Source organism: Mus caroli, unplaced genomic scaffold (assembly GCF_978045245.1).
Source record: "Mus caroli unplaced genomic scaffold, Mus_caroli_1 scaffold_12, whole genome shotgun sequence".
NCBI lineage: Eukaryota > Metazoa > Chordata > Mammalia > Rodentia > Muridae > Mus > Mus caroli.
In genome coordinates, this window is record NW_028227267.1 from 25,367,764 (window position 1) to 25,387,789 (window position 20,026).

Consider the following 20,026-nt stretch of genomic DNA (forward strand, 5'->3'; position numbering starts at 1 on the left):
CAAAGGCAACTATTATAAAGGAAAACATTTAACTGGGGCTGGCTTATAGGTTCAAAGGTTCAGTCCATTATGACCATGGCAGGAAGCATGGCAGAGTACAGACCGACATGGTGCTGGAGAAGGAGCTGAGAGTCCTACATCTGCATCTGCAGGCAGCAGGAAGAGAATGCCACACTGGCCTGGCTTGATCTTCTGACCACCCAAAGCCCACCCCCAGTGACAACTTCCTCTAACAAGGCCACACCACCAAGGCTATATCTCCTAGTGCCACTCACCAAGAGTAGTGGTGTGAATACACTTGCCCGATGGGAAGTAACACTATTAGGAAGTGTGACCTTGTTGGAGTAGGTTTGACCTTCTTGGAAGAAGTGTGTCACTGTGTGGGCTGGCTTTGAGGACTCCTAGTGTTCAAGCTCCAGCCAGTATGGAAGAGACAGTTCTCTCCTGGCTGCCCTCAGATCAAGATGTAGAACGCTTAGCTCCTTCTCTAGTACCACGCCTGCCTGGATGCTACCATGCTTCCTGCCATGATGATAATGGACTAAATCTCTGAACTTGTGAGCCAGCCCCAATTAAATGTTGTCCTTATAAGAGTTGCTTGGTCATGGTGTCTCTTCTCTCTTCACAGCAATAAAACCCGAAATAAGACATTAAGCATTCTAACGTGTGAGAGTATTATTTAAATCACCACAACTGGCTTGTTGGGTAATACCCTAGGACTCTTCTGTCTCTGCCACCCCCAGGGCTGAGGCTGTAGATGTGAACGTCCACTTTCAGCTTTCACATGGCTGCTAGAGATGTAAGTTCAGGTCCTCATGCTAACACAACAGGCACTTTGCCCACCGAGCCATCTCTCTAGCCCCTAAACTATGTCTTTTCAATAGTGATTTTATAAGATAAATTTAGTTTTATATATTGATCTTATATAAGCTACCTTGGTCTTATTTGTTATTTTTGATACTTTATTTGTAGGTCCTTTTGGGTTATCTATGTAGACAATCACACACTGTGCAAACAATTATAGTTACATTTCCTTAATTGAATCTTTCTTTTTGTCTTCTTCTTATTGCATATCACTGGCTAGAAATTTTATGGCAGAGATGAATAGAAGTGGTTAGTATATATATATATATATATATATATATATATATATATATATATACACACACACACATATGTGTGTGTGTATTTTTTCCCTCTTTATTCTGACTTGAGATGTTATCTTCTAATCTTAGTTTTCCCTCTTTGATTCTAAAGCAATAGCCTCCCATGAAACAGTTCTAATTCTATGGAAGATTGGCCATTCCTATTTAAGTTGCTGTAACTCTTATTTGTGGATAACAACTTGATTTGTCCTGTTACGTTTCAGTTTAGGGAAGTAAATGCGTACTCACACTACTGAGGATGCAATGTTATACCATTTTGCATTTTTTTAGAAAACAAAATTGAGCCGGGCGTGGTGGCGCATGCCTTTAATCCCAGCACTCGGGAGGCAGAGGCAGGGGGATTTCTGAGTTCGAGGCCAGCCTGGTCTACAAAGTGAGTTCCAGTACAGCCAGGGCTATACAGAGAAACCCTGTTTCGAAAAACCAAACCAAACCAAACCAAACCAAACCAAACCAAACCAAACCAAACCAAACCAAACAAAAAAACAAAAACAAAATTGAATTTTCCACATAGTCTAAATATTATTAGTAATAGGTATAGAGATAAAAGGCCAGATGTGTAAGAAATTAGTATGCCATAGATTTTGTCTGCAAAACCAAATTTATTTACTTGTTGGTTTTTTTGAGACAGGGTTTCTCTGTGTAGCTGTTCTGGAACTCACTCTGCAGACCAGGCTGGCCTCGAACTCAGAAATCTGACCGCCTCTGCCTCCTGAGTGCTGGGATTAAAGGTGTGTGCCAACATTGCCTGGTTTCATTTCTCATTTTAAAAACCATGGGTTCCAACCTCTGTCAGCATTTGGGGGGTGGGGGCAAGAGAATCCGAAGATGAAGTCCATCCTTGACCTAGACAGTAGGTTCAAGGCCAGCCTCTACTATTTGAGACCCTGTCACAAAAACAAACCAACTAAAAAAGAAACAAGAGAGAAAGAAAAGAAGAAAGGAAGGGAACTGTGACTCCAGCGGAGTTATTTTGTAACATTGCTTTTTAAAATTTACTTTATGCATTGTACAATGTAATATTGCCTACTAGTTTTTTTCTAGTCCAAACCAACTGCAAGATGGGACACCTTGAAGATTCACTTAACCAGGAAGCATAAGCTCCCAAGCTCTGGTCTCCTAGGTTACAGGTTTTCTCTGTTTTGAAATAACATTTTTCATGTTCCATTCTTGAACATTAATCCTTCTTAAAGTACGTGTTTTACAATTATTTTCCAGCAGATTGTGTTTGTCCTAAAATGTGAGGAGCCACCCTCACAGTCGCCGTTACAAGATGGCACTGACATCTGTTGCTCGTGGTAAAGTGTGCGCAGGCGTCAGGGTATCTTTCCATTACCTGAGCCCTGCCTCTCCCGTGGCGTCATCTGGCTGGTGGTGGGCAGCCAATCCGGGTGGTGCACGTCTCCAACCGTACTTCGCAGCCTATAAAATATAAAAGGGAAGGGTTTTCTGCTCTCTGGGTCTCTTCTCCTGAAGCTGATCATCTATCTCTCGAGATGTATTAAAGCTTTACTGCAGAAGGATCCGAGTGTCCTGCGTGCGTTCTTGCTGGCGAGACGGTAGCGCAGGTCACTAAAAGTCTTAGGCCAACTCCTATACTCCCAGGGATGTTTCTTGATTCTATTAATTGGTCAATTTTTATTAAAAACCATTACAAATATTAACTATCAAATTTTTTTTTTTGCCATTGGATGCTGTTTTTACAGAGTTTGGATAAAAAGTGTCAACCTATATCTTGGGTCAAGGTTACTGTGAAGTAGACCTACGTCTTCCTAAGCTAGGGGGCTGTCAGTGGTTTTTATTTGTTCCATCTTGACATTTTTGATGTTAGTAGTAACACAGTAAACCAACAGGCTGAACCCAGTTAGTATTCTTTCCTTTGAGAGCACTGGGGTGATGCAGCTTGTTGATAAATTACTGGCTGTGTAAACCTGAGGATGAGGTTTCAACCTCAGCACCCACATAAGAAAGCCCTAGGCATGACGATGTGGACTCAAAGGTGTAGCATGGGGAAGACAGACAGAAGGAGTGGTCTAGAGTCTACACTCTGACTAAGATTGGAGTTAGACATCTTAATCTTACCAGTGAGACTCTGTTTCATAAAAACTAAGATGGCTCCCAAGGAATGGCATCTGATGTTGACTTCTGGCCTACACATAACATATACATATACATATACATATACATATACATATACATATACATATACATATACATATACATATACATATACATATACATATACATATACATATACATATACATATACATATACATATACATATACATATACATATACATATACACATATACACATATATACATATACATATATAAACATGTACATACATACATAATACATACATACATACATACACACACACATACAGATACAATATATATTAAGAAGTAATTTTTTTGTTCTTATCTATAAGAGTTTAGGTTTCAAATAAAAATATAGCCTATAGTCACCCCACCTAAAGCCACCCAAGCTCAGCTAAGAGAGCCTTTTAGACAATTTAAAACAGGTCTCTACGGGACCGGAGCAATGGCTTGGTGGTTAAGAGCGAGTATTTGCCCTTACAGAGGACCCAAGGTAAGTTCCCAGCACCCACAGCAGGTAGCCCGACCCCAGCCTTTGTGAGCATCTGCGACTCATGTGCACAGCCCCCCTACAAACATAATTATAGTTCATTAATATAATTAATTACACTCATAATTAAAAAATAAACCTTAAAAAAGAAAGCTTTAAAAAATAAATCTCTGTCTTATTTTCTAGATCTAAAAAATATATGTTTTCTTTAAATTTATCTTTAAATTATAAAAGAGTGGAAGTTAGTAGAGTCGTGAGAGGGCTTTGAGTCCCACTGTACCCGGCTGGGGCCGTCAGTTACTAATGTGAAGTAGTGGGAATGAACCTCACCCAGCTTTCTTCTTCTCCTTTGTTTTTTCCCCTGGGAGAAGGGAACAAGGGTGGGGGTGGACACGGGAGAACCGGGAGATGAGTATGACCAGCGTACATTGTGTAAAATTTCCAAATAACCAATAAAACTATTATGTTGAAAAAACACTTTACTTTTTACTGGATCCCCCCCCCCCTTTATTTTATTTTTCTGATTTTTTTTTTCGAGATAGACAGAGTTTTTCTGTGTTAGCCCTGGTTGTTCTGGAACTTGCTCTGTAGACCAGGCTGGCACTGAACTCAGAGATCTGCCTGCCTTTGCCTCCAGAATGCTGGGATTAAAGGTGTGCACCACCATGGTCTGATTTGGTTCTGTTTTTAAGACAGGGTCTCATTATGGTGCTTAGGCTGGCCTAAAGTCATTATGTAGCCTAGGCTGGCCTTTAACTCCTTATCCTCCTGCCTCAGACTCTCAAGTGCTGAGATTTATAGGGATAGGCCACCATGTCCAGTTTTCTCCCTATTTTTCAAAGTTATATTTAGTTCACCAATTCTTTTATCATATTCTTTTCTGATGTGTTTTGAGATATTATTTGCCCATAAAACTTTTGCCATAACCCAAAAATTTTGCTCTGAGGTATGTCTAAGTGGATTTAATTTACTTGTCCACACTTTCATACTCATATTTAATGGACTTTGGTCATATCTCACATTGTCCTCTTATGTCTCCCCTTTCCACTGAACCCCCTTTCCTCCTTTCCCATAACCCCCCCTCCCAATACATGTCTTTTTGCTGTTGTTTTTGACTTACAGTATTTAATTACAGTTGCCTGACTGGGCACATATGGAAGATGACTTGCTTAACCATTTACTAGTGGATCTAGCACTGAGGAATATGCCCCTCCCCCAATTCTAGCAAGCTTTAAGTTCCTATAGCTCCACAGATCCCTCCCCATCTGGGATGGAATGTTGGTAGATCCAGTTGTATGCAGATCTTGCGAACTTAGCTGCTGTGAGGCCACCAGTGCAATAGCTGGATGCTTCTTCCCTGCTTGGCTAGCTTTCATAGTGCCATGACTAGAAAATAGCATTCCACAGTGCCCTTCCTATCCTCTGCCTCTTACGCTCTTCCCTCATCCTTTTCCACAGCGTTCCCTGAGCCTCGGAGGAAATGACATCATTGCCTTGTTCACTGCCAAACACTCAACATTCCCTTATTCTCTGCATAAACTACAACAGAAGCCTCTCTGACCATTTTGGAGAGTGGTGCTAATCTATGGGTATAGACATTGAGAGGCAGTTTGGTACCATGTCTACTTAGCAAGACACTGGTAGTAGTTCCCATCTTAGGGTCTATGGCCTCCCTAGCGATGGGTTTTGGCCAGGTTTATAATATCAGACATGAATTCCTCTTGTGGAGAGAAACTTAGATCTAGCAATGAAGTGATTGGACACTCCCATGTCAGTTGTGCCACAATTTTACCCACGAGCACAATTGCCTGGCAAATTGGTACCGTATAATGCACAGGGTATGTAGCTGGAAGGTTATTCATGATTTTTCTCTCCTAGTAGACTACACAGCACATTCCAACAGTTGGAAAGCTAGCCGGCAGGGAGCACACTTCCAGCTCATATTCAGCTTGATTTATAGGTATCCTGAGACCTAATCAAGCCGTGTCTTCAGCAACAGGGACTTATCTAGTTCTGACTGGTAAGCAAGAACAATAGCAACGGCCTGCATTGTTTGGTGGTATCATAATAAGCTATGCTACCCTTTGTCACTGAGGCATTCTGGGAGCAGAACTGTTATGTGATGTGATATCTCCAGCATTAAGTATTTTAAAGTTTGTGTTACTTACTTTTTGACCCATGAGTTTTAGAATTGTTTGTTAGATGCTAGCATATCCTCAGTCGTTTCTCCCTGACTAGTGCTTCCCCACATTCTGTCTAGTATGTCCCAGTGCTGGGTTTTGTCTTGTCAGCTCCACAGAAGCTACAGTCATCTGGGAAGAGGAAGCCTCCGCTGAGGAGTTGCCTCCTTCAGAATGGGCTGTGGGCAAGTTCATTGGGGACCTTTTCTTGATTAGTGGTTGATGTAGGAGTGTCTATCCCACTGTGAGGCGTGTGACCCCCGGGCAGGTGGTCCTGGATTGTTTGAAAATGTAAACTGAGTGAGTCAGTAAGCAGCATCCCTCCATGGCCTCTGCTTTGGTTCCTACCTCCAGGTTCCTGCCTTGAATTCCTGGCCTGACTTCTCCCAGTGACAGACTGTGATGGAGAGAAGTCGTGTTTGGCCACAGTCTCTATCACAGCAACAGAAAGCAAACTAGGACGATCCTCCTTCAACCCTTACGTGGACATCTGAGTTCCTTATCCCGCCTCCCTTCAACAGCGTCTTTGACAATATCAAACACATCTGTTTATTAGTTTCTCTGAAGTGCCTGTGCTACTGACTCCATTTGCCTCTGTGCAGCTCTCCCGGAGGGCACATTATTTCCTGGCTTTGGGTTTCTGACTGTGAGCTCATTCGCAATAGACAGTTTCCCACTGTGGGTGTTTGATGTGTCCAAGGTAGGAAGTGGTTTTGTGTGTGATTCTCTGGGTCTTATTGTATCCGGCCAGTCTGGCCTTTTAAAATGATTATGTAAATGCAGACTTCTCATCTTCACAGGGCAAAGCTTGTGGTTTCGATTTTTCATGTATTTCTTTCCCTTGCATCTACCACTTTGAGTAGACGGCAGAATTTCTTACCCCTGTCTGGGGCATGTGTGGGGTGAGGAGGGGAGGGAAGGCGGTGATGGGAAGACGTTTTTGTTTGGTTTGGTTTTTAGACTTTTTTTTGCAGATGAAGATGCCTCTGGGGCTTTGGTTTGTGCTGGACATTAGTTTCTTCATTCTCCATGGGCTTGCAAATCCTGTCAACTCCAAGTGACTGTGTGCTGGATGGGCCAGTGGACATTGTGCTGCTAGTATTAAATGTCAACTTGCCACAGCCTACAATTGAGTCTCAATTGAGGAATTATCTAGTTCAGTTAAGCCTGTCAGGATGTCCTCAGAATGTCTTGACTATTTATTCATGGGGAGACCCTCCCTGAACGTGAATGGCACCGTTTTCTGGGCTGTGCCCTGCACTGTGTCAGAGTGAAGACAGCTAGCTGAGCATCCAAAGTGGACAAAGAGGGGGTAGGGATCCAGGGGTGCTTCTTTCTCTCTGCTCCTGGCTGTGGGTGTGGTGTTTAAAGTTCCTGCCTCCTTCTTCCTCAACAATACTGCACTGCAGCCTAGAGCTGTCAGCTGAAGAAAGGCTTTCCCCATCTGTGCTGCTCAGGGTGTTTCAACACAGTGACGGACATGAAGCTACAGCAGACCTGTCATATATGATGAACTTGGAACTGCTGCTCACTGCTCACTGTGGGCATCCTTCTTTCTGCAATTTGAAACGTAAGCCCCTCCCCTCCCCTTCCCTCCCCTTCCCTCCCCTTCCCTCCCCTCCCCTCCCCTCTGCTCTCCCCTCCCCTCCCCTCCCCTCCCCTCCCCTCCCCTCCCCTCCCCTCCCCTCCTCTCCACCCTTTTCCTCTCCTCTCCTTTCTTTCTTTCTTCTTCCTCCTTCACCATCTCCCCCACCCCTTTTGAGATAAGCTCTCTTTACACAGCCTTGGCCATCCTGGAACTTGTTATGTAGAGCAGGGTGGCCTTGAATTCACAGAGATCTGCCTTCCTCTGCTTCCCAAGTGCTGGAATACTTTTTTAAAAATCCTCTGAATACCTGTATAGAGCTTAAATGTTTTTTTTTTTCTTTAAGCATATGTTTTCACGGTTGGAGGAGCCCTTTTGATTCACCTCAGCCTGCCATATCACTTCTGAATTAGAAACAGAGCATATAGGCAGAACTCTGGGGCCCATGATATGAGGGACAGGGTAGGATCAGAAATCCCTTTAAGAGATGGAAGGAACACATGATAGGATAGGAAAAAAGAGAGAGTTGGTTTAGAAAGGTCTTTGCATCTGATGTGGAACCAACTCTTCCCAGGAAGACACTGTGCGTATTCCTCATGTGTAAAGGGTTACTTGAGAGAGAAACTCAGAGAATATATAAATATATTTATATATGTATATAATATTATACATATATATAATATGTATATAAAGAATGGAATGGGATCAACTGACAAAGGGAATGATGGCCCTTGGCGTTTACCTCCAAGGACACTGCTGCCCCAGTATAATTTGGAAACTTCTGATTGTTCTTGTGCCATTCCAAGGGATTCTACTGGCCTAGTTCTCTGGATATCAACATCTACCAATGGGAATGGAGGCATAATTTTATATTGTCTCTGCTTGGTGTTCTCTGTGTTGTCTGCATTTCATATCTGGTTGTTTGGAGGCCGTCTGCCATGTGTATGTTACATAAGAGCAAATCGTATCACTTTCGTTCTCTCCTCTAAGTCTAAACTGTCAACTCATCCTGACTAGCTAACCAGCACGCTGCAGTGCTTTGCTGGGAAAACCCTGGGGTTTCTATTTAGAAGACCCTCCACTCGGTGCCACAGATTGCCCACTTATGGAGAGAATCTTGCAGCTTGGACCAGTGTAACCTTGTGATGGCGAGCTTGCAACAAGAATGCTAGATCTTTACATTTTCCCCCTCCATTTTTAAACAATGGTCATCTCACGTCTTCTTGTCCCAAACCCCAGAAATAAGTAGTGTTGACCTCAAAATTCCCATATTACAAGTAAGGACATCTAGAAAGGCTTTCTAGAAAGGTACACAAGTCTGGAGTACCATTGGCCTTCTTAGCTAGGCATCTCCACTTTATGCTGCCCACAGGCATGTTTGGAAAGGCTTACAGGGAGTACTCTTTGCTGCACTGAATCCCTGTCAGTCAATCAGTCAGTCAGTCAGTCAGTCAGTCAGTCAGTCACAAATGCCACATGAAACCCATGCCTCTCCTCAGTCATGATGTGGCCTGCCATACACACTAGCAGAGACTTAGCTTCCTCTCCTTTCTTTTATGGTGCAGCGACATTTATTTTAATTTTACCTTTAGATGCACAGTCTCCTCTAGGCTGCCCAGATTGACTTTGAACTCCTGGCTTTGTGTGATGTTCCAGCCACATCCTCAGACACTGAGGCAGAGTTCAGATACGGGCCAATGCACCATTGACTTGGATCACAGCATTTATATCATCGCTTAGTAGGAACAGTGACAGCATCGTCCTTTTTGGCATTACATTTTATTGAATACAGACTTACAGTCCTTAAACATCTTGAATAGAATTCTTTCAATATACTGTTCTTTGTTCATACATGTATTTCTTTAAAGCACAGAACTATAAATTAAAATGTACATATTGCCATAAATCTAGAACTATATTATAAAAATAGAACCCAGACATCAACTTCATAAATAATTTGGCAATTTAGCAGTATGACAAGGTGGCCATATTTACAATGAATGCATCACCGCTTCAAACAACTGTCTCATTTTCCATCTCTTAGGGATACATGGGACAGACTCCTTGCCCAGGGTCCCCACAGAGCAGCCTGTGGTCATGGCTCAGTGTTGCCTTTGCATAAATATGAGTACACTCCTTTGTTATGGAGGGGGAAGGCCAGCTTCCAGTCCCTTCCTAAGGGAGGAGGTGTTCCCTCCAGCCAAGGGTCTACCACTTACGGGTCTTACACCCTCACAGTGCATGGTTTGATACAGCCAATAAATACAGTGAGTTTCTTTTCTGATAGAGAAGAGCAACCAAGGCTTGGTTCTCCCAGATCAGTGTAAATAGTTTAGGAGAAAACCACTCAAGCGATGCCTGTTGGACAGTGTCTTCCCAAAGGGGGTGCCACTGCTTGTCTGCTATGCAGCCCCTCACCCACAACCCAGCCTCAATCCTCACAGCCTTGCCAGAGACTTAGCTTCCTCCATTACTAAATGAAGATAATTGCTAGTCTTCCTTCCTTCCTTCCTTCCTTCCTTCCTTCCTTCCTTCCTTCCTTCCTTCCTTCCTTCCTTCCTTTCTTTCTTTCTTTCTTTCTTTCTTTCTTTCTTTCTTTCTTTCTTTCTTTCTTTCTTTCTTTCTTTCTTTCTGAATAGCTGGATGAGATAATCTGAACTCAAGGAAGACTGTGCTATGGAAGATAAAGGAAGAAATTTCTTTGTGGATGTGGGCCACTGTATTCTAAATGAACTTGGGCTATCTTTGTGCATGTGAGTGTGTGGAGGGAGCTAGCCTCTGCCTTTATGACTTATTTGGGCCCATAGCATGTGATGAGATGACGATTCTTCCACTGGCAGAGCTACCATGTGCACCACTGGGTGTTGCTGGGAAAGAAGCAGAAAGGTTAAGTTTCTAAAGACCTCAGAGGGAGCTCCCAGCCCACCCAGGCTGCTTCCAAGCCAGGCTGGGTCTCATTTCCAGTTGTAAAGGCCACAGGCCACTTAGATAAATAAGGGGCTCTCTCTCTCTCTCTTAACATGCCAGCTTCATGTGAGCCCCAAGGATAGGGAAGCAGCAACAGGCTGGGGTGGGGGATGGGAGCAGGGTTAGTAGGGGCTGACTCCTGTAGGACACTGGCTAGTGGGAGTAGTCAAGACTGCTTGGCTTAGTTGGGCCTCTAGCTCTTTCCTTTGCTGTTGGTGGCTTGCCTTCAGCAGGCTGCCTTGAACTACAGAGGTCTCTCATGTCAACAAGGCTCGCTCCCACTGCTTCTGCAAACTTCACAGATGAGGTCTCTTTGCAGCCGTGAAAGCTGGAGATGCAGAAGGTGATGGCTTCAGGCTGGGGGTTATAGCAGGCTCCATACCCATTGGGGACCACAGGGCCATAACAGCAGAACATCTCCATGGTCGTGGGCACCTGGAGAAGAGCATAGGTCAGAAACAGCCTATTCTGTGGCATTCATCCAGGGAACCTGCTAGAACATGGTGGGTGAGTTCCTCTCTCTCTCTCTCTCTCTCTCTCTCTCTCTCTCTCTCTCTCTCTCTCTCTCTCTCTCTCTCTCTCTCTGGTTTTTCGAGACAGGGTTTCTCTGTGTAGCCCTGGCTGTCCTGAAACTCACTCTGTAGACCAGGCTGGCCTCAAACTCAGAAATCCGCCTGCCTCTGCCTCCCAAGTGCCGGGATTAAAGGCGTGCGCCACCACTGCCCAGGGAGTTCCTGTATCTTAAGACCTCCATATTTGCTTCCTGTCCAGATCCCCTCATCAAGGACTTGACCAGATTGGATTGTGTTGGCATGAATGATTGGACATAGCTATAGTAATAATGATGGGCCCATTCAGGTGCAAGGTGTCTGGGGAGAGACCCCAACCCACTCCCTAGAGTGTACTTGGCCCTGCTTGTGGAGCTAGAAGCTTCCAAGGCGACTTGCTGCTCCGGCCTGAGTCAAGGCTTTCCTTCATCTAAGGGCCATTTGAAGCACTGTGGCAATCAGGCTAATTTACTAAATGGCACCCTGGTGGCACCCAACCATTAGATGGCTTCCCACAGGGAGTAATTTATGAACTGGAGGAAATCTGGCCGTCTTCTCTGTTGATTTCCCCCAGATCCTTAATTACTGTCAGTACTGCCTGGCTGGTCTGATTTCCTCCCCAAGGCCCGCCCACCCATGCACAATTACCCAGCACCCGGCACTTCCAATCCTGCTGTCACCTGGAATTGTGGTTAGTTGTCTAAGATGTTTTGAATTTAGAGGGCTAAGGCTTTGTGATCCGGATCACAGACCAAAAAAGTGTGTCTCTGAAAGCATCTAAGCCGTAAATGTCACTATACAGTGGGAAAGATACCACTAAACAACTCAGACCCCAAATTCATTTTATTAGATGATTTCAGGGATAAGTAGAAAGGATTGTTGAGCCAGTGTAGTGTGGGGCAGGGTCTGTTTTAATCCACAGGTTTCTGATGCTGTGCTCTTAGGCCTTCTGAAATGGCACTGGCCATTTTAATGGGGCAGAACAAGCCATTAGTCTTGCTAATAGAGTCACTGCATTGTCAGATAAATTTGCCGTGCAATGGCTGGAGGCCATGAAGCCATTCCAGAGCACTCTACGCCCATGGATGGTTTCCCGAAGAATTTATGTTGTAGTATTCTGATCTCATTTATTCATGTCTGCAAGCCCACTGCTGTAATGACAAAATTAAATTACTGAGTGGGCTTTTATCCTCAGACACAGCTTTGTCAGCCCCCTTCACCTCAGACGTCCAGTGGTTTGCAGATATGGTACCTTTATGGAGGTTGATGTAGTTACACGTCTCCTCCCTCCCCTGCAGTTTTCCACTTAAAAATGTCATCCTATCTGCGTGGCCATGGTCCTTAATACAATGGTATGTGTACAACACCAGTTAGGAAATCTCAGGTTGATAATTGATTTTCTGCCATTGGTGCCCTGGCCACTCATTACCATAATCCCCATGACCTAATTGAGGGATCCCCAAATCAGGCCTGCTAGGCTTCAGATCCCATGGTCCTCTACAGTGGGATACCCCCTCACATGCAGTAGATGGCAAGGCAGTACTGCGTGATAGTTAGAACCCCTAAATGGATGTGTTCCCAGCCTGTCTACCTTGGCTAAGGAAGCCTGTGGTCACTCCTGCTTAGAAGATGAGAGACTATCAATGTCCTGAACCTTTAGATCATTCTACTGAAGGGACAAACTCTTAAGAGGCAGAGCCTGGAGCTAGACAAGTGGCCCTGTGGTTGAAAGCGCTTGCCTCTCTTCCAGAGGACGCAAGTTCAATTCCCAGCACCTAGATTAGGTAGCCAGCTCACAACTGGCTGTAACTGTAGCTTCAGAGGATCCAACGCTCTCTGTGGCCTCTGAGGGTACCCGCAGACACATGGCACACACTCACATAGGCACATAGACAGGTACATTACAATCCCCAGCAACCACAAGGCAGCTCACAGTTGCATGCAACTTCAGTTTCAGGGGAGTTGATTCCCTCACACAGACGTACATACATACAGGCAAAACACGAAGGCACGTGAAATAAAAATAAATAAATTAGAAAGAAAAAAAAAGCCAGGTGGTAGGCTTGAGAGTGGAGAGGATTTAGTTGACTTCATTGTTGTATGGCACAGTGTGCTTGACAATAATAACTTAAATATTTCAAAGTAGTACAAAGGTTTTGAATGTTCTTTAAATGACTAAGCTGATAGATATGCCAGTGAGGTTGATTGGTCTATTACCTGTTACATGCAAATACCTCAGCACATATTGTATCCTGTAAGTATGTATAATTATTTTGCATAAATAATACATATTAAATACATGCAAATATGTGCATACATGTGCAGCATGTGTGTGTGTGTGTGTGTGTGTGTGTGTGTATGTGTGTGTGTGTTAAAAAAGAAGCAGAGACAAAGTCTAGTTCCAAGTCACTAATGGTTTTACTACAGGGCCTCCTGAGCCCCATCCACACATGCAGAGGCTGTACCTGGCTGGTGGAGAGAATAAACCGGTTGCTCATCAGGTATGTTTCATCCATGAACATCTCAGGTGGCTCTTTGCACAGGTCTCGGGCCAGCTCCCTCAGTGCCAGAAGATGGTTGTCAATGGCCATGCCGGTTATGGCCTGGGAGGCAGGAACACAGAAGGCAATGAGATGCATTCCTCAGTACCTCGCCTCCCCTTCTTGTCTCCTCCTCAAGACCAGTGTGACTCCAGTCACTCCTTGCTTAAACTGCTCTTGATAGACAATCTGTGTACAATCTGTGTGCGCATCTGCTCAGGTGCTCCTGGACTCTAGCATAGTGCTACACACACAGGGTGTGTCCAGAGAAGGCTGGGATCTACCTTAAGAGCGTGTGGATTAAAGGTTAGCGAGCCCAGCATCGACTGCACAGCTGCACCTGCAGGCTACACCAATGGAAGAGTGGCTGAGCCTGCCTTGCCTGGCACCAGCCTGCTCTGCCCAAAGGAGGCATGTGGGGGAGAAAGCTGGCTCATGTGTTGAGGCCAGGCATGGAGGAGGGGTGCCAAAACTGTCAGGTCTAGAATCACACCACAACTAATTTTTTAACCTTCCAGCACAAAGCAGGGACAGGGTTCGTCACCCAGTCGGGGCAATGTGTGGACTCACTTAAATTTGATTTGTAATCTTGGTAATTGAGTCAGAGCTGAGACAGCCAAACAGAAGCTCTGCTGATGATTTAAAGAAAGATGAAGGTGCTTGCTGAATAACATGGAGTTTCAGTTTTGGCTCTCTCTCTCTCTCTCTCTCTCTCTCTCTCTCTCTCTCTCTCTCTCTCTCTCTCTCTCTCTCTTTCTCTCTCATCATGGAGATAGTTAAACTTCCTATGGATGAGGCAGAAGAGAGAAAACTCCAGGATGTTAAGTGGAAAGGACTCTGGGACTAGAGTAGGGTCAGGGCATTGTTCTAAGCCTCTCCCCCTAGAGGCTGGGTGGATAGGGTCTACACTCTTTTGTTTGATTCTTCTTTGTACCTGTTCATATGGAACAATTGGGGAAGCTAGAGACTGGGACCAGGGTGAGAAAGTCTAGTGGGGGCTGTGGGGAACTGGGAGGATAGGGGTGGGGGGTTAGGGGAGATAGGCTACCTCTCCTAGCCTGCAGTATAAACCTTGTTACCATGAGAGTAATTAAGACTTTTGGGGTGTGTTATGTATGGTGGCCATTTAGTTATTACAGCCCCTCCTAGGAGGAAACCCCCCTTTCCCAGTGGACTTGGCTTGGGTTTACAGGGCACGTATTATCTTCTGACAGTCATTCTTCCTCAGCTGAGAGCAAATGCATAAAGATGATGCAGACGCTTCTCCCCGAAGGCATCTAATTATAGTCAGAGAAAGACAAGTTATAAAACTTGAGCTAACTCTATTCTTAATTAATGTATGTAAGGTGGTGCTAGAGATAGAACAGAGGGTCCCACCCATGCTAAATGCATGCTCTACCATAGCTTAACTTTTATTTGTCCTACTGGGACAGAGAAGAGGTACTAGGAGCCCTCTCCAGAAGCGGACATGCTTTGTTTCTCTGGTGACCTCTATTTATCCTTTCCTTTGTGAAGGTCCACAGAGGAAGATGCTCTGTAAGCAACCTGCCCCCCTGCTCTTAACAATCCAATATATGCAGAGGAATCAAATGTACAGAGTACAAGGACTCTGGCCTTAGTCCCCATCTAGGACCTGGAGGAGCTACTGCATACCTGATGCTGCTACCCAATGGGCAGCAGATAGGCAGAGGTCTGTGTTCATAGTGTAGTAGGGCAGGTAGTTTCACCATGTGAACTGCTTGTAACTATAATAAAGGCTGGGAGTGTTGAGAGCAGCCCAGACAAGCATGCCTTCCCACTGGGAGTTCCTCTCCTTACTATCTCTATCAAATACATTCTCGCACCTTGGAAGGTTGTCTTGTTCTCTGTCTCTTTCCCCTGGTCTCGTGGCTAACTGGGCTCTGGTCTCACCTACCGGCTGTCTTCCTCTCTGTCCTCTCTACTGCCGATTCCTGACTCAGTTGCTTTTGTCCAGTAAACATGAATAACAGAAAAAAATCCCATGTGATGCTTCAGAGGATGTTTCTCCAAAAAGAAAGTTCGTCGCTTTAAATTTGTTAGTACAAAGTTAGACAAAGTTCAGTGTCGAGTATTCCCATGTTTATAGTTTAAAGCCCAAAGAAGCCAGTGGCTTATGTCATCTTGAGAGAGCTGTCTCCCACTATACAGGGCAAGGCCCTCTAGCTACTCTCTTGACATTAGGTTCATTGCTCTGAATTTATGCTTAAGAGTGCTGTGACTGCATTTTCCAGACTTACTTACAAACTTCCTGTTATAAGAAATAAAGCATTCTCTTCTGCTTCCTCTACCGTTAACCTTCCCAGGGGAGTCATATTTCAACTCCTTGTTGCTTGAGCAACAGATAGTGCTTATAGAATGTCATCTTGTAGACACCCACAGCTGGGTCTTCTAGCATATTATGATTAGATTTCTCTTCCTTCCTCCCTCCCTCCATTCCTCTACCTATCCTTTCTCTCTTTTCTACTGAGGATGAAACCCAGGACCTATCACATGCTAGGCAAGTGATACCAACTTAGCTATGTTCCCAGACATAGATTTCTTTTCTCATTAAACCTTTTGTTCTCCCTTGAATTGACAATCACTAAGTTGTGTTCGTCTATGTATCTACTTCTAACTAGTTCTTAAATGCAGGCCTCATTTCAGTCTCCTCTCACTCATTCCTTCTTTATGTACTAATTGCTCTCTAGATCTACTAAATAGCTGTCATCTTACAGTTCCATTCAGTGTCATCTGGGGAGTCTTTCTACTTCATTTTTGTGTGTGCTGAGTCTTTCACGTTATTTATTTATTTAATCTTTCATTTTCATGCTTTGGTGACATGCAGCCTTTAACAGTTTTATAAGAAAGACTATTTAGTAAGTAAAAAGTGTAAATCTCTTCTGTTTAAAATATCTTTACTCTGTCTTTAAATCTGTTGATAGTTTAGCTAGGTATGGAAGATGTGTTGGAGATCATTTTCCCTTAGAATCTGAAGGCACTGCTCACTATCATCTACCTCCTGATGATGCTATTGAGAAACCAATTATGTTTTTATTTATGATCTTTGTCTTTCTTTTTCCTCGGAGAAACTTAGGATTTCTCTTTGTTTATAGGGCCATGAAATTTCCTTCACATAAATATTTCCTATTATGTAAGATGGTGAATTCCCTCAATATAGAAGCATTTTCTGTGGTTCTGAAGTTTGTTTTGTTCTGTGCTGGGGATAGTACCCAGGGATCTATGCCTGTTAGGCAAGCTCTCTGTCATTGAACTATCCACAGCCTTTGATATTTTTCTTGAATTATTTTTGTTGTCTACTCTCCAATTTCTCTTTTTAAGCAACTATCATTTGGGATACTGCTCACCTGAACTAAGCCACCTTACCTTTCTTATATTTCACCTCTGTTTTGTTGGTGTTTAAAGTAGGTTACCTCATATTATCTCCCAATACTTTCATTGACATTTTCTGCTACACTGTACCCTAGAGCTATCTTTATTTATTGATAATATTTTTAGAGTTTTCCGTTCTTATTTATGGAATAAAAATTTTGAAAATTTGTGGGATGGTGGACCATACCAGGAAACTTGATAAGGTTGAGTGGGTTCAGAGACCCTAGCACCCAGGCACCCACCTGAGATGGTAGTCATCTCTCTGCTCCTTACTAGATTCCTGGCCCAGAACACATGATACTCCTTCTTGAAAAAGGTATTTCATCTCTGGTCTACCCAGAGGAGGTGGTATGCACCCATTTTTGATGATGAACAGTCAGTAAATGGTATGGATAAGCATGGATTGTCTTTTTTTTTATCAAGGCAGAGCTACACTCTGTAAGTCTCCTGAAGAAAGCTCCACGCTCTCAAACAATTGCAACTAAGCTAAAGACAATCTCTGATGAGCTAAGCTGGAGTTCCCCATGCCCCTAGCCCTGGGCTTCTCAGTCCACAGACCCAACTCTGTTTCCAACTCCCCACAGCCCAGTGGAGTCTGGATGTCCAGGAGTTTGCAACCCCTGGCCCTAGGCTCCTCATCACAGATCCATGGACCACCAACCCTCCATTCCCGACTCTTCTGCGTGGTTTCAAGCAGTGACTGGATGCTTGCCCAGGAGTCAGGGAACTCTAGCTTCATTCTCCCTCATCTTAAGCTGTTTTCCCACCCCCTGAGAGCTGTATTGGTGCTTCCCTCAAGCCCAACACCCGACAGTGAGTGTAGAGTAAATGCAGTCTAGTGTGTCTTCCCAGCTGCATTTCCACACCCCAGCAGTGAGGCAAACTCAGAACCACAAAAGAATCATATCTCAAAAGTTACTAGTCGATGACATTTACTAAGAGGCTAAGCTTTTAATAAGTGATCAGGTCATTGAATGTGAAGGCCCCTATAAGAGAGACCACATGGCTTCCAGCTTTTCTGCCTTCTACCTTGGCCACATGAGCATCACACATCCTCCTGGAGGATGCAGCAGCCCCACACTGGAGTAACAGACAACCCAGTTCTTCTGCTCCCCAGTCCTTTGCAAGGTGCACACACCGAGCTGCTCTTCCTATCAGATACATCATATTCACAAGACTCTTGCCTTTACAACCTGCTGCTCTCTCCTTGGTTTTCCTCCCCTTTCTTAATCCTTCACACCTCAAGTTAAAGACTGTTTCCTCTGGGAAGGCTTCTCAGCTTTTCAAAGCAGAGGAAGAAGCTTGCCCTGCCATGTTCTCTGTAACTTCCTAGGACTCTTCTCCATGTGGGTCTGACATAACTTTGAAGCGACTCTATTCTGACTCCTTGTTAAATACCTACTGATAGTGCATAGGGATGCCAAATTTTGTTTCCTGTGTATAGATAGCACTTGGCCTAGCATGAAGCAGGGGGGAAATTAATTGACTACAGAGCAGGCACTTACTGTAGTTTGGATTTGAAATGTCTCCAAAGACTCATGCATGAGAAGTTGTGGAAATTTTAAGAGAGCCCAGTGGAAGGTCTTCCTATCATGATAGGTGTGCCCTTGAGGTGGATCATGGTATCCCAGACCCTCCTCATCTTCTTTCCTTTTTTCTTTGTCATACAAGGGAATGGTTTTGTTTAATCATGTGCTCCCTCCTACAGTGTGCCTTTCCACTAGCCTGGAAGCCCTGGAAGCCACCAACAATGGACTGAAGGCCCTGAAACTGTGAGCCAAAATATGCTGTTTCCTTCTCCGTGCTGATTGGCTGATTGTCTCCATTATTTCCTTCTCTGTGCTGATTGGTTGTTTGTCTCCATTATTTCCTTCTCTATGCTGATTGGCTGTCTCCATTATTTCCTTCTCTGTGCTGATTGGCTGATTGTCTCCGTTATTCACTTCCCTGTGCTGATGGCTTGATTCATCTCCCCTTGTTTGCTAGAGTGGTAGCAAAGCTGACTAAGAGCTTTTTGAGATGAAGTCTCACTCAGATCCCACACTCACCTTGAACTTGTGATCCTCCTGCCTCGTGCTCCTGAGTACTTGGAGTATGGGTCTGAGCTATCATGCCTGGTTAATACAGTGTTTAAACAGAGCAAACATAGCTATTGAGATGAATCAGGGACCGAGTTAGAGGAAAGTCTACACTGATGAATTCTAAAGCCCAGAAATATGTTGGAATTGCTCTCAAGTATATACAAAATAATCTGCTCAATCCTTCTCATCGATTTTTGTCATCCTTCTGCTTGTTTTTGAGTGATCTGTAATTAACACATTGATCACTAGCTCAAGCTCCCTCTTGTTTGCATGCAAATAATAGCTTTGCAATATTAAAAAATAAATTATTCCCTCAAACTAGAGAAATAGTCCTCATACAATTTTGATTTCACTATTAATTTTCAGTAAAGACCTTCAGTCTACAGGCAGCATAAATGAACATATAGGAAACAGGAGGGAAAATCAGCCCCAGGTGATAATAAATTCTGAGTCCCTTCCAGTGTGCCAGGGAACAAGCCACCAATATTCATCAGGCTGCCCCCACCCCCCAATCTGATGGTTCCTATAAATATTGTAAAGTACCATATACATTGTGAGCTATTACTATTGTTATGGTATGTCAACAGGTTTCAAGCACCGCTTACTGTCCTGTAGTGGAACCTGGGGAAGGCAGGGAGGGTGTGTTACCTATGATGAAAAGACCCTGCCCAGTGGAACCTGCCTATCATCAATCCCAGCCGCTTGAGAGACCGAGGTAAGAGAATCACATATTAAAGGCCAACCAGGGCCACATAGTGAATTCAAGGCCATTCTGGGCAACTTGATGAGACTCTGTTTCAAAATAAAAAAGTTAAAAAAAAAAAAAAGGACTCCCCAAATAGCTTAGTGCTACAGCACTTGCCTAGCATGTGCAAAAGCCTGGATTAATCCCAGTGCCATAAAAATAAATAAAAACGGGACATGGTAGCCTTGCCGAGTCACTGAGCAGTTGGTGCTACTGAGGAACGGCCACTCA

The 20,026-nt window shown here is 44.1% G+C and overlaps 1 protein-coding gene across 1 annotated transcript in view; it reads right to left on the reverse strand.

The window, feature by feature from the left end:
• Window positions 1-10,500: 10,500 nt before the first annotated feature.
• Chat (choline O-acetyltransferase) overlaps window positions 10,501-20,026 on the reverse strand; it is a 53,702-nt gene continuing 44,176 nt past the window's right edge. The window contains exons 14-15 of the mRNA XM_085828918.1: window positions 13,505-13,642; window positions 10,501-10,926 (exon numbers count right to left, since the gene is read on the reverse strand). Of these exons, the coding sequence (XP_085685044.1) occupies window positions 10,645-10,926; window positions 13,505-13,642 (420 nt within the window). The 3' untranslated portion in view covers window positions 10,501-10,644. The remainder of the gene's footprint in view (window positions 10,927-13,504; window positions 13,643-20,026) is intronic.